The 15471-nt window shown below is 41.1% G+C and overlaps 2 protein-coding genes across 2 annotated transcripts; one reads left to right on the top strand and one right to left on the bottom strand.

Moving 5' to 3' along the window:
• Window positions 1-1331: 1331 nt before the first annotated feature.
• Window positions 1332-4670, bottom strand: chmp1b (charged multivesicular body protein 1B). Its single transcript, XM_070916946.1, has 8 exons — window positions 4515-4670; window positions 3438-3535; window positions 3175-3321; window positions 3013-3081; window positions 2770-2877; window positions 2634-2677; window positions 2421-2493; window positions 1332-2083 (listed from the first exon to the last, which is right to left on the bottom strand). Exons 1-8 carry the CDS (start codon window positions 4528-4530, stop codon window positions 2039-2041), a joined length of 600 nt encoding a protein of 199 aa, XP_070773047.1. The 5' UTR covers window positions 4531-4670; the 3' UTR covers window positions 1332-2038.
• Window positions 4671-8271: 3601 nt separating this feature from the next.
• On the top strand, window positions 8272-10572 carry LOC139295487 (terminal nucleotidyltransferase 5C-like). Its single transcript, XM_070917683.1, has 2 exons — window positions 8272-8873; window positions 9969-10572. Exons 1-2 carry the CDS (start codon window positions 8272-8274, stop codon window positions 10570-10572), a joined length of 1206 nt encoding a protein of 401 aa, XP_070773784.1.
• The last annotated feature ends 4899 nt before the right edge of the window (window positions 10573-15471 follow it).

Genomic DNA, 15471 nt, shown 5'->3' on the forward strand with positions numbered 1-15471 from the left:
AATTATTATCCTTTGTATGAATAGGTAAAATCTGACTTTTTCTGCATGCAGTTTAGATATGGACTGCCAGGTCAACATTTACTGCTGTAAAGCACACAGACATCTGCTTCAGGGACCACAGTAAACAGCTGTGGGTGACTTTTTCACCTCATGCACGATGATCAGTTTATAAGCAAAGTTGCTGTCTTCATCCACTGTGGGAAATAAACAGTCTTCGGTCTTTTGGCTGTAATTGTGTAATTTAGACTTGTTTAATCTGAAGGTTGTACATTAAGTATTACTATGCTATCACGCCTTGACGCTGCTATGAGCGTGTATTGAAAACTGTAGAAATAAACAAAGAAATATAAGGATATTAATGCTGTTATTATACACCAATATAATAGTGTTGCAGTTCCTCACAATGACCACTAGAAGGCAGTGAACAGTCATGATTACGGAGGGGTCAAGGCACCTCTATCATACACTCAAAAATGGCGCCCACTCTTTTATTTGTCCTTTTTTATTTCTCATTTGATTGTTTTATTCTTGCTTTTGATTGTTTCTCCGGATGTGTCGGTATGGTACTGTTTGGGATTTTTTTTATCCAAAACGGTGCAATAACAGACATATATGCCATAATATAATACGCCTACTGTTTTTGAAACCTTAAAACTGCACGTTTGTATAGTTATGAGAAATGAACAGAAATGTTACAACAAATACAATGGGCTAATTCTTTTGCAGGCTAGCCTGTTCTCCACCAGCTTCTGTACCGCAATGCAATCTTTCATTCAGTAATTCTCTCACTTTGCATTTTTGTTGACATACTGTGCACACACAGCAGTGTGAACACACTATGCATGTGCTGTCTGACCTCTAGTCTGTCAAAGGAAAGAGACCAGAGATATTAATGAAAAGCAGTAGCAGGACAACATTTGCAAGATTTTTGCATGTATGTTTCATGTCTTGACCTACTTGATCTATACTGTTCACTGGCTGTCCTTAACTTCAGGGCTTCATATTTATGCACTTCATACCATGATACTTAAATTATGGTCCTATGTGTTGTGTATTAGTACCCGAATTTCTGACATTTTTTACGGATACTTTATACCGGGTGTACTTTGTCTCAACCGTTGAACGAATGAGACCCTTCCTCTCCTGTTTATCCGACAGCTGTGTGCGCGCGCCAATACTTCAACATAAAAACATACATTGAAATTTCAGAGACGTCAAAGAGTCAAGGATATACAGTATGTGACTTTGTTTTGTAGTTTCACTACAGGTGGAATGGAGATTTATATGGAATCACTGAAAATGATGATCAATTTATTGAAAAAGCAAAGAGATAAAAGTATTATAAAATTTTATTGTTTACTTACAGTAATCTCAAAACTGTAACCCCTTCCCAAAATGATCAGTGAAAATAGTGAAGATGACCAGACAAACACACAGACTAAACATCTGGTATCTTCTTAAAATATATGTCAGAAGTAAAATACAACAAATCAACACGAGACGTCAATTCAGCCTTAAGGGAAAAGGTCTTTCACACTCCGATACCAAGAAGAGAAAATGAATTTATGTTTTCTGCAATCATGCACATATGAACCAAAAACTGAATCCTATAGTCCAAAACCATAAGTCATAATTCTTCACCACGAGTATTTGAAATTAGCCTATAAATACGGGGTAATAACTGCCACGCTCCATACTATAAAAAAATGTATGAGGTTCTTAAGTATACATAAACAATAATGTTAGATCTTCCTCAAGGGTAAATATGTGTATTTAAGAAATACATACATTTTCCATAAACAGCATCTTTGTTAGTGTACATAAAGGTATCCAAAGGGTATTATAAACACAGAACCAACAAGGGCCCTTATCTGCTGAAAAACAAAACAATGATACGGTAGCTCCTCGACAGAGACACGAGATGTAAAGAGGAGAGAAAGACAACTGTGTAAATAAAAGGTGTTTTGGAGTAATATTCAGGTAGAGTACGGGCGTCCTAGATCTCTGCATTATGTTGCCGGCTCACTGCGGCCGTCCTTTACATTTGATCTCTGAGTTTGGCGAGCCTTTGAGACAGTTCATCCTTTGGACAAGAGAGAACAAAGACGGACATCAGTGAGGAAGATGGAGACGAGAGAAGAATCAGGGTGATTTGGAGAATCCTTTCCATTAAACATTTTACAAATACTGCATTTTTAAAGTCTTTTATTTGACAAATATACAGTATCAAGTTTACATTTATTTGCTGAAATCACATTTCCTGTGTCCTTTTCACCCATTCTATGCAATACACCCTTATTTCGCACTGCTATCAGCAATCTGGTTTATGTAACCCGATACAAGTTTTTTATGTATACTATCTGTTTCTATATATCAGGGCCAGATGTGAAAAGACTTGAACACAAAGTGTGAATGTGTACCTGTTCTGCAGAGGCCACGCTGGTTCCCACTGATCCTGTCTGTCCCTGAGGGAGCTCCATGTTCAGGTCCAATCTAAACATGATGCACACACCAACATTCAAACATTACTTTTAGATGAAAAACACATCTTTGCTTACATTATACTGAATAATACAGTCTAAAACACCTGCATGTGTGATTTAATATTATTTATATAAAGATGAAAAGATTACCCTGCTTCATCAGCCATTTCATGCATCAATGAGTCCACTTGATTCTGAAACACACATTAGATTTACAATGAATGTGTCTTTAAAGCACACCGTCTGACAACAAGAGAGAATATGCAAGTAGAGCAGAGAAATGTACCTGTGGTGTGGTGAGTGTTGTTGTGCTACTCATGGTGTCCTCCATATGGGCTGTCTGAACATCCAGAGTTTCAAACTGGTGTTCAAATTTGTCCATGAGGGCTGAAATCTGAAAAAAAGGAGGGGGATTGAGACAATGTTTTATAACTCAGAGGAATTTGTTACCAAATGTTGTGACAATTACATTGTTTTTGCTAAAAAGAAATATGGAAGACAATATCATTTGACATGTAAATGACACTACCTTTTCCAGATTCATACTCTTCAGAGTGGATTCCATGCCTTTCACCACTCCAGCCATAGATTTTGTGACCTGAGAAATAAAACACGTCACTAAAATGGAAACCAAAATGACAACAAACAAATGATTTTCCAGGACTACAGCTGCACCCAGTATTCAATGTACCTGGTTCATTGTAAGTGCAGTTTGGACCCTCGCTGCCACCGCATCTACCCGAGCGCTCATCCTCAGAAAGTTCACAGACTGGTTCTTCTGTCTGATGGCGTTCTCTGCATGGATCCTCGCCACTTCCGTATTCCCCTTCTGGATAGCCTAGAGACGACACAGAAATAAAAAGGAGGTTCAGTAAAAATGTTCTGCGGCCAACACCAGCCAGCAGGCTTTCATAATGTTCCATCTTGATGATTGGCTTTAGAGGTGTAACTTACTTTCTTGACTTTAGACTTCTCTATTTTTTCCTCCTTGTCACATTTCTTGGAATTTCTTTGGAGTTCTTTGGCAGCCATCTTCAAATTGAAGAGGTTGTCTGTGATAAGGTTAAAGAAGAACAAACCCAACAAACAACTTTGGATGACCCATTGTATTGTTGGGGACACCTCTAAAGACTACTGCAGGAAGAAATAGCAGCGAGAGGTCTTGACATATATGTACCATGCCTCTAAATCCCTGTTCTCATGTGTTATGTAGTTATCTCGCCTCAGATCCTTCATAATTGTTGGAAATGCATTTGATCAAAACTATAATATAGTTCTGCCCCTTTCTGGAGGCAAAAATAAACCATGAGCCCCTGTAAATCAGTAAATCAGCGCAATTCAACCAATAATCACAAAATAATTGTGTTGATCCAGAGTCCTCTGGGCCCTTGAAGTCTGGGGCAGTTGCCTGCTTTGCTCGGGTTAGTAATCCAACCTCGGCTGTATGTTCCTACTTCATTTCCTCAATGGGTTTACCCATGTCTGGCATTTGGTTTAAAATAAACACATGGACTGCACTCTTCATTGAGTAGACATGCAGTAACAAATACAGGTTATGTAATTGTTATTGTTAGAGTTTCCTTTGTATTTGCACATGTTTAAAGCAGTTCCTGTGAAACCTTCACCACAACAAGGTTACCTGGGTTAAACACGTCAAATGTAAAGACTACCGAGCACATTATTTACGTTATTATTTGGAGTATTAACCAACACCTCAACTTCATGGTTACATTGTCAATCACCAAGTGGCAGTTGTTGGGTATTTCCAGCCATTAGCAATGACGCTTCCGAGGCCTCCAGCCCACTTCTGTCCCATTTTACGACGCCTGGAATTGACTACGAAATGTTCAGGTTATTCAGTAAAGCAGCACTTGTACCTTTGGTGAATATCTGACCTACTTAGCAATGTTTCAAATGGCTGTCGCGCAGAAATCTCGCCAGTCCCGTCATGTTGTTATGCTCGGTCTTCAAGCTATTGACGTTACACCACAGTCTGGCGTCCCTTTTCTCACCACTGTTTTAAAAGGATACTTTCCATGCTCGGCATCTTGAGGCGACTTTTCACGAATCCAACAACTACACGATCAAGTCCTCGCGGAAAGTCCGCGAAAAGAGGAGTTAAATAAAGCGAAACTTGTCAGTAAAACTTCAGCGTTTCAGGTTTCGGTCTTCGCCTTCTTCCGCACTTCCTGATGTCTTACCAAAATATGAGCGACGTCAGCGTCACGTGGTGGCGGTATTCCACTCAACGTCAGGAGGGAGCTGCCCCCCCCTCCCGCCCTCCTCCTCCTCCTCCTCCTCCTCCTCCTCCTCCTCCTCCTCCTCCTCGCAAAATGTGAATGAAAGAAAAAAACTGACCGTTAACATTAAAACACGACACTTTTAATGCTTAAACGCGGACGTCCGCTTTGTTGTTGTCCGGTGAGTGAGTGCAGACAGATAAAAGTGGATGTAGCGTTGTACCGGCGGAGTAGTGGGCGGTGAAGGCGGCTGATTGATGATTAGATTTACGGTGTGGATCACGGCGGGGAGAGAGGATGACTCACTCCGTCTGATGTGATGTTCACCCCGCAACAGCGCTCGGCAGTGCGGTGGCACGCCGGTAGTTCAGCCTGACACAGCGGTGTGCTCCGCCAAATAAAGTCAAACTTTATCAAACTGCTCAGACGCGTTTGGACGGCTCTAACATACATTGTTTATTCCAAACTTGAGTGGCTGTCACTGGGTAGTTAGAGAGAGAGCGAGCGTCGTGATTTACCGTAAATTTCGTGACGCCTGATTGCCATGGAAACAGTGCTCCTGCTGCTGAGAGGAAACTGTCTGTGTTAACTTCAGCATCAACCTCTCCAGCGGGGTCGGATAAACCTGTTGGATATCTCTGTGTTTTTTTTTTCTTTTCTGGTGTTTCTGCTCTGGCTTTGCTTTCCATTTTTAATTTGGCCACAAACGAGGTGAGTTTTAAAAATTGTGCGGCTGTTGTGTTATTGTGTCTAATTGAGGCAAAACGCAGTTAACGTTACTGTTTCTCTCCCCTCCAGTATATTGCCCACTTTCAGCCGAAATATTAGACTGGCTGTCAACTTGTGACCTGCATTTATGTCTTGCCACGAGTATAAATGCAGATGCTGTGCTCATTTTGGACAAAGTGATGATTTAGTTAGTTAGTTGATACATGGGCAACATTTTGACTTCAGCGGACAACATCTAATTAATGCTTGTAGTGAAACAGCAAAGAACAAAAGTGGCCTCTGCAAAATGTTGTTGGTCATAGGAGTGTTTAAAAATGTCCACCAATATGTAGCTATGCCTGCTGATCACGACAATCCATAGGTTCAATAATATAGTCTGTAATATGCTTGTATCCATTCACCAGGCTTACTGGTTAAATATTGTGTGGATTTCACCACCTTAAACGCCACCATATGTGGTGCATTTTGTGTCGTCTTTGCGCACAGGGAAAGGATCCAGGAGAGCCAGCGAGTGATGCTTCATTCAGGGGCTGTATGACTCATATAGTCTTATCTATAAAGAAGCCAAGTGGCAGGAGAGCAGTCCTGCTGCAGGACCGAGCTGATGTAACCCCTGAGATTCACTAGAGGCTGCTGTGGGCCATGCTTCCCCGTGCCACTCACTGCATTTACACTGATGACCAACACACTCTGAGCATGTTCACACACCATGCACCCTGCAGATGACCGAGTGCTGTTTACAGGGCACCACATGACCAGGCCAGTTTGAAAACAATACAAATAAAATCAATACCTTTAGCTATTTTATCCACTGATATGTTTTTAAAGTATTTACATTAAACTTTAGTCTCTCTGGCTGTATTTAATTTAATTTATTAAAATGCAACTATATGTTTTGGAAACAAACCAAAACTATACCTATACTATAAGTGCAAAAATGAAATATAATAATTATTTAGAAAATAACATAATATGATCATGAACATGATATAGATCTACACTGATCGATATATTTGGCACATACTTGGTATCAATTTCTGATTGCGTAATGACATTTTAGTGTATGATAAGGATGTTAATAGGAATTACCTTTGACCTTATACACAAAATAAGGGAGTATAACAATAATAATCTTAGGTGATACTTAAAGCTCTAAAGATCTGATGAACTGAAAGTTGCTGCATCTTCACGTTTTCTGTCAGGCTTTAGGACATTTCACTGATTCACATACCTTTAACTCAAACATTCAATTTCACACACATTGATTTTGATTAAATTTGGAAACACATTTTTTGCCAGCATTAGTATGGTGGAGCAGCAGAGAAAGAAATAGCAGGGAAAAATTTAATAAACTAAATGCCTATTTGTATACTGTAGCTACAGACACACTTTCTCTAAATTATCTTTATTTGGAAAAAAAAATCTTGTGAGAAATGTCTTATTCTTAATCTTGTCCTTTTTAGAATATATATAAGCATTCATCTTTCAAAGCACCCTGAGGATCCTTAACTGATCCCTTAATGCTAATTATGTCACAATGGTGTCTGAGAGTATGAAGGTCCTTTTAAAGCTTACTAGCAGTAGGCTAAAAATCTGACATTTGCCTCAGTGATGAGTGAGTCAGCGTACATTAATAATGACGTCTTGTTTCCCTCTTACAAATACAATCTTGTCACGTACTAACATCTGGAATGAACACATCATCAATCAACAGCATGCTGTTTATTTGGCAACATAATACAGTCTAGTGTATACCAGCTTCAATTCAGCACTCCTACTTCAGAGGACGAGAGCAGGCGCAATAGAAACAGACAAGTCCAGCCTGTCCCTTTATAGATCTATGAACCAGATTGTCCCAGCAGCTGACAGCCAGTGAGTGACAGACAGGTGTGTCACCTGGGCACATGATCATGGAGGAATTTCAACATGGCGACAACTGAATGTTTATCAGTAGTCGCAAATCACTGTTTGTGAAGTAAAATTGCGTGAGAAACAGCTGGTGACGTTCATAGCACGACTGGAATGTAAAAAAACCCTCCCTTTCAAAACTCACAATGCATTGTGGCAGGGTTGGTAAAGTATCCAACTTATTTTACAGCTCAACCTGTCACATCTTACAAATCTGTTGTCTGCATTAGATAAAGATATTAAAGCAAATACTTTTATTATTACCATGTTGTAGAATATTCTGTCATCACTGGTAGCTTATTTTCAAGCCCTCATTATGCCATTCAGTTGACTTTGCCGTATGTTGTGTTGCTGTTGCCACCTAGTGGTAGCACACCAGACGAGTTCATCACTGAGACTCTTCAGTCCTCTGAGCTCACTTTGAGTATGTTGCTGCCCTTCATGCTAAATGCTAAAAATCTGAGCAGCGACTGTATTTCAGATCTAGCTGATATACAAAAAGCCTTCAGCACGGTAGTTTGTATTTGTCAGACTGTGTTTGTGCATTTGAGACTTTCAGGAGCAGAGGAAAACTAAACAGCAGAAGCCGAGTCTTGGAAGACAGACTTCCAAATAAACAAATGAGTGAAAAATATTCTCAAGGATAAGGATGTAGACAAGGTGCTGCACGATACAGACAATGTGTAAAAGCTTTTTCTGCACACATTACCATTTGAAAAGGGCATATTGCACAGAAGACAAAAGGGCAAGGCTAGTGGATTATGTTTTTCCAAGAAAAAAACAGTTTTTCTAGATTACAGTATGTTTTCTGCTCTGTTGCACTGCGTCAACCTGTCATTGGCCATCATTCCTCACATCAGGCATTAGCCATAATGTGATACATATGTCCGACCTCTATTTCACAGGTAAGGATGATGGAGCTTCAAACGGAGAAGAGGTTCCACAACTTGACCCTTGAGCAAGTCCAAGCTCTGGACAAGGTCTTGACTGAGGTAATCCCCATCCACGGACGAGGTAATTTCCCTACGTTGCAGGTGAGAGCAAAAGACATCATCCGTGTGGTGAAGGATCGGCTGGTCGAAAGAGACATCCAGGTGAAAGATATACGGCTTAATGGCGCAACTGCCAGCCACGTCCTGGTGAGGGATAACGTCCTGGGCTACAGAGACTTAGACATCATTTTTGGAGTGGAGCTGCCCAGGCAGGAGGACCTCCAGGTCATTAAGGAGGTGGTGCTGGGCAGCCTCCGAGACCTCCTCCCTTGTGGGGTTAACAGACGCAAGATCACCTGCCTGACAATGAAGGAGGCCTATGTGCAAAAGATGGTGAAAGTTTTCAATGAGCATGACAGATGGAGCCTCATCTCGCTGTCTAACAACAGAGCTAAAACCGTGGGGCTCCGGTTTATCAGTTCCCTTCGGAGACAGTTTGAGTTCAGCGTCGATTCCTTCCAGATAATACTAGATCGTATGCTGGAGTCTTACTGGGAGACTGAAAGGAAACAAGGAGGAAAGTTGGCATTGAATGCTGGGAATTTGTCTAAAAGAGACAATGCAGACGAAAATAAAGAGCAAGAGCAATCAAGCCTTCCTCGGGACGTGGAAGCGGATATTGAAAAGGACTCATCAATGGCAACCAGCGGAGAAAGTCAGTGCCGGGATGAAGCGGTTTCTGTGCTTGAGAAAGAGCTTCCACATGCAGAGGTTGAGCATGGAGATAGGAAGCATGAGGCACAGGAGGAGTTAGAACCTGAGAGCATTAACTTACAGCCGGAGGTAGAGGAAGTGGATGGCATAGAGGATGTTCATTCAGAGGAGGACATTGTGTTCGAGCTATGTGAGGAAAATGGAGGAGAGAAAGGACAGTTTCACAGTGATTATCCTTTAGTTTCCTCCCCTAAAACTTTATTTACAGATGTCAGGGATCCGCTGATGACACATGCATGTTTAAAGCAACAGAGTAACGAGGAGCTATCTGCATCACAAGCTTCCCAGCCGGCGTCTGTGGTGCATACAGAAAAGTCCGCTCCACAGGAAAAAGTCCATTGTGAAGAAATGACTCAGTTCAAAGTCGACTCTGTAATCTGCAGAGCTGAAAACACCGCAAGCATGCAAGATCCACATCTCGAATTTTCCTTTCCTCCTCCAGCCAAGAAAACTTGCAGCACATCACAGGACATTGTACCGGACTACTGCCCCTCACCAAAATTACAGAGAAAAATGTCACGGAAGATGATCAGCAAGCCTGAGAAATGGTCTTTACTGACTGATTTGTCAGATCTTACAACTCAGCTGTTTCCACCCATAGAAATCCCAAAACCACTTCAGCCAAAGCCTCCTTTACAGGACAGCTCTCAAGTTCATTGCTCAAATGTTCCAGCCTCCAAGCCGGAGACCTTAGACACCCTTACGGTTCCCACATGCAGTCCAGCCAGTACACTTCAGGATGGGACTGGCTCCAATGAAACTATAGAACAAACTGTAAAGCCGAAACACTCGAACAAGCCTCCTGAATCAGAGACTCAAAGCCACACATGTACAGCAAATGTAGCCTCACAACCTCAGATCATTGAGCAAACACCTGAGCTGGCAGACGCTGTCCCGAACAGCCCATGTGCTGGGGCAGCAGAGGAGCCCACCATCACTGTCGAAGCAGAGTGCATGTACGGAGACTTTGAACAGGCCATGGACCACCTCCGCCACCGCCTCATCGCCACCCGCAACCCAGAGGAGATCCGAGGAGGGGGTCTGCTGAAATACAGCGACTTGCTGGTGAGGAACTTCAGACCAGCCAGCGAGACAGAGATCAAGTCCTTGGAGCGATACATGTGCTCCCGCTTCTTCATCGACTTTCCTGATGTGAGCGAGCAGCAGCGGAAGATTGAGGCCTACTTGCAGTGCCATTTCATTGGCAACGAGGAGGCGAGCAAGTACGACTACCTGATGACCCTGCGGCGCGTGATAGATGAGAGCACAGTGTGTTTGATGGGACATGAGAGGAGACAGACACTCAATATGATCACAGTCCTGGCTCTGAGGGTGCTGGGCGAGCAGAACGCCATCCCCAACACGGCCAACGTCACCTGTTTCTATCAGCCGGCTCCCTACATGACGGAGCCGATTTACAGCAGCTACTTCATCACCCAGGCTCAGCCCCCACTTGTCTACCACCCCTACCCTCTACATGTCCACATGCAGACTGGCCTGGTGTAGCTACAGTGACATGCCCACAGGGAGGCATGTAGGCTGCTTTCAGCATGGTGCTCTGCAAGCAGAGGCACAAATGGAAGTTTTAACAACAACAACAGGCAACCACGGGCGCAGTGTTGTTTAATGCTTTGAAATCCCTCCTGCTTATGACAAGAATGATCCTGAAAGGTCAGAACTGAAAGGGGTCTGGAGGCAAAGCACGTCACCCTTTCAAGGTGAACACTTTTGAAAAGGAAAGTAACGCTAAGAGCCCACTTTTCAGAGAGCTCGTAGAGAGGAGGTCATTGAAGTGGAAGGACTTTGTTTACGGCTGCTTCAGCTCAGTTTTGGCGGGGGCTCTATACTGGTCACTATACTGGAGAGTGTTGTGATGTGATAATTCTTTATGGCTAGAAGATAAACTTCTCTAACATATAAAAACATAATCTATGAAACACCTGTCGGCAGCAAAACAAATTGGTTAAAGTTTGAATAATGATAAATCCTTATTGTTTCTGAGGGGTTAAACCCCCATATAGCTGTTTTGTGAATCATCAGTCTCAGTGGAGTAAGTTTCAGCACGCGGCCAAACCTGTGTATTCACTGTATAGAAATAGGACACCATTTACTGACAGTATACCCAAAATGTGCTGTGGTATTTCCATGATATTGTAAGTTCTGTATTTGTGAATGTGAACACCTAATTTCAAAGGTAGAAACAAGAGACCCATGGTTCAGTTGCATTAGGGACTGTATGAAAATGATTGGGGAGGTGAGGGGGGCTGAAACTCGTGTTTCATTTTGTTGAAAAAGCAAGGTCCTGTTTTGTAACTAAAGAAGCTGAAACATATACATTTAGGATGATGAAAAAAAGATCCTCCCCTGCCTTCAGTCAAAAAAATACCCTCACCCTTTTCTGACCCCCCCCAATAATTTTCCTTCAGTCCCTTAGAATAAACCAAACTCAGAGTTACTCTGATCCCAATAAGATGTTATGGTTTTAGGGAGTGTTTAGTCGTGTTTAGTCGTGCTTTTGCATCGTGATCATTTTGCTAGATGTTATAGAATTATGGCCAATTCACTCTGCATTTTATCAAATCAATTCTCCTATTCCATTTCGTAGAAACAGCACAGGGATTTGCTTCTTCATGGCATTATAAAGAAAGCCTTGGCTGTCTCTAATTTGGAAGAAAATATGTTCACAAATCTAAACTGAACAGCTGAAAATGCAGAGAGCATGTTGAATTCAGTTTTCTCCCTCAAAGTTGCCATGTCCATCTCCAACAGGCTGAATAATTCTGTGTGTATTACATGGGGACAGTCGTTTGTTGTCGTGGACGTAGTGAATGTCAGTTCTCTCTGGGTTTTTCCTGCACATTTCAATTATTCAAGCAGTCTATGATGAAGCCAGGAGTTATTGCCCTCTGTCCCCGTGTGTGTGTTCATTGTGTATGCATAGCTACAGTACATGTACTCAGAATTAAAAAAAAAAAAAAAAAGATAATCTAAGCACAGGTTAGGATTTGTGGGCTAACTGAAGCACAATGTAAATGCACATAGCTGTTGTTGAGTAATAAAGGTGTTTCTGACATGCTTGTGAATCTCCAACTAAATATTGAAGACATCTAAAATACTGTGTGCAGTAGTGCCCCATGTAGCTGTAAAGTGATGTATCTGTCTTGAGACTTTGGGTTTGTTGTGTATCGTTAAGGAACTGTTTCACCAGTAGAGAAATTAAAATATTCCTGTGATGATATCTAGTTGCTCACATTCTTGTGTTATTGTGGTAATAAATATAACACAACCGCTCTTTGTCCAGAGTCTTCCATTGGTGCTCTGAGTTACACTGTTACAGTCTTCATTAAACTGCAGTCATTTGTATAATTGTCTTTGCATGCATTTTCAATCTACTTAAAAAAAAAGTTGTTTTTCCCAATTTCATACTAACTCCTGTAAACACATCACAAGTTCATTTTCAATCAGGCCAGTTTAGTTTTGATCTGCTGTCTAGTCTTGAGCTGCTGTTTTCAGCCAATCCAGTATGGGTAAAGATCATTATTAACATTTGAATTGTACTTTAAAGTTAATTGCATTCATTTCCAAAACAAAGCAAGTGAGTAAGAATTACAGTAATAGCCTGTTGTTGTTTAAAGCATTTGAGTTTTAGTTGGAAGTAAAAAAATAAAATAAAAAAAACCTTCATTCATTGCAAAGCCTGCATACGCCCACCCTCTAGCTGGTCCTCCTCAGTACTGACATACTATAAGAATATCCTGTTTTTAGGTTCACCAAGGACACTTGAAATATTGTATGAACTGAAAAAAGAAGTCCTGGTCGCTCTTACTACAGTAGGATACATCCTTAAGCCCCAGGTTCACCTCTTTGTCTGGTACATTTACACAAAGATGCTACATTATTTAGAGAGCGGCCCATCTGGAGTCTTGTGAAGGTTGATGTGTGGGTTCATTCTTCCTAAATGCTTTAGGGTCATACGCACTTTATAGATTATACACACTTTTCCAGTAAGGCACTATTTGGGTATTCCACTGCTGATACCCAATTATTTGATGAAAAACACCAGCATCGTTTGTCTATTGCTGGATTTCTACATACATACAGACTATATAATCCTAATACTGATCATTATTTTTAATCCTGACGAAATATATCGGCTAATTGTTTGGCCAACAAATTAATCTTTACCTGACCATATTTCCTGCCCTAACCCAGAAACTGAACATCTTCACATTGCTATTCCCACTCTGTCTTTTTAATGTCACATTATAGTCACTTAATAATATCAGCATACTAGAGAATTACAGTAAACTATTTTTCAGTAATCACTTAATACAAATGAATAATCAGGCTTCTTTTTGGTGTGATGACGCAGCTCATTTATACACCTTGTCTCCTTTTCGATTTGTTCTCAATATCGGTATGTACACGACACACTTGACATCCTTTAAAGTGACCATTACATCTTTATGCATTGATCTGTTTTAATTCCCATGATCCTCCAGCGTCTCTGCATTTTCTAGGTGTGGCAGAGCATGGTGCGTCACAGCTCAACCTTGTTTGTTCCTCGTCTGACTCACCCCAGCTTTCAGTGCATTAATGCAGTTAGGCAGTTGCAAATAGTACACTCAGGTTTCCGACTGTCTTATCTCGTTGGATAGACGGTCCCGGTATTCTGTAACTCTCGAGTCTTTGCCTTTGGTGCATGTTTATGACCCTACAATCATAAGGACCACAGATGACTCAGTCCCACTTCTGGTGAAGAGCTCTCGAAGCCTTTGCTGACTTCACACCGACAGAAATCATGACAGAACGAGAGACATATTTTAGAAAATCTTTTGAAATGAAGTTGAAACAGCAGACCACAATCAACATTTTGAGAAATCCACTTTTTTATTAAAAAAAAGAAAAACACATACAATCAAAACATTGTGTATAAAAGACAAAGTCACATAATCTTATTCCACCTACAGCAGAATGTTATTGTTGTATTTGTCATCAACTAATCTGACGCTTCGCGGAGAGACTAAGAGCCATCTACGATACGAAAATAAGATCCCAAAATATGAATCTTAGTCTTATCACACTCAACCAGAATTATTAAGACGCCAGTTAATGCTGCCGCTCGGAGCACCCTAGATGCTGATTTGTGTGTTTTATCTCTGAGAACCTGACACTAAACAAACTCTTCGGCCCAAAAAAAAATTAAAAGTAAAATATAGAAAAAAAAAACCTCCGAGGCCTCTCTCTTATGTCGGTGTCCACACAGAGGCAGAGTGATGAGGAGGTGTGTTTGGATTAGAGCACCCAGTGTTGACATGAGAATTTGAGAGTCAGCTTTCCTGGTTTCTCCTGACTGGACGCTGACTCAAATGATTTACCAACCAACGCCTGCACAAGCTTTAAGGTAAACATTAAAAAAAAAAAAAAAAAAAAAGATATAGTCCCACTATAGAGGCCAGGAATCCCTCATTATAAAACTAGATGGTGATTCTGACAGCTAAACATCCAATTGTAGTACATCATGGGAAAAGAAATTGATCTATCCAAAGCTAGAAAACCCATCAGACCGTTATGTTAGAAACGGGGGGGGGGGGGGGGGGGGTACGACATACTATTGAAAGGGTTATCTATGGTTGCTACCTTTGCTTTAGGCCAAAAGAATGTTTGCCAATCAGATGAGACCTTCAGCTTCATCATACACAGGTTTAACTTGCTACTTGTTCAAACTAAAAAAGAAAAGACTGAAATAATGTTTGAGTTTAAACATTCTTACACAAAAATCACGAGGTTTCATCTCCTCTCCTTCTCTAATATCTTCATGACTCAGCTGCCACGTGGAGTAGATAAATGTGCAAATATTCCTCAATGTTCCTCATCACTATTCGAACTAACGTACGAAATAGTCAAAGTAACCCAAGTATAATACAATGGAAAAATAAATATTTCTGTGGAAGAGAGTAGGCCAGGGACCCTTTTGCTTTTGCACATGCTGGGTGGTCATCAGGGAGTACAACAGTACAAATACAAACAGGATGCAGTGGCTTTTTTACCCATGAAAAAAAAAAAAGACAAACAATTACCCAATTCTAACCAAATACCAGAATCGAAGAGCTGAAAACAGTCAACACCACCAAAAGGGAAGAAGGGAAAACATGAAACATTCACAGGCCGAGGACATCAAGTAGTCCGACAAGGGCTGTAGGAGCTGGGGTATTACTATAGTACTGTATTGATTTAAATCTGATGCCTCAGTATTGCTAGTGCCCAAACTACACCTGACTCCAGCAACAGATACAACAAAATCTGACTGATGTGAGCTCTGAAAACTAAGGCTTGTGGTTGTGAGGAAAGACCAGGTACCAAAAAAGTTGACATCAGTGACCTTAAGTGATGCTGCACGTTTCA

This window comes from Enoplosus armatus, chromosome 13 (assembly GCF_043641665.1).
Source record: "Enoplosus armatus isolate fEnoArm2 chromosome 13, fEnoArm2.hap1, whole genome shotgun sequence".
Taxonomy (NCBI): domain Eukaryota; kingdom Metazoa; phylum Chordata; class Actinopteri; order Centrarchiformes; family Enoplosidae; genus Enoplosus; species Enoplosus armatus.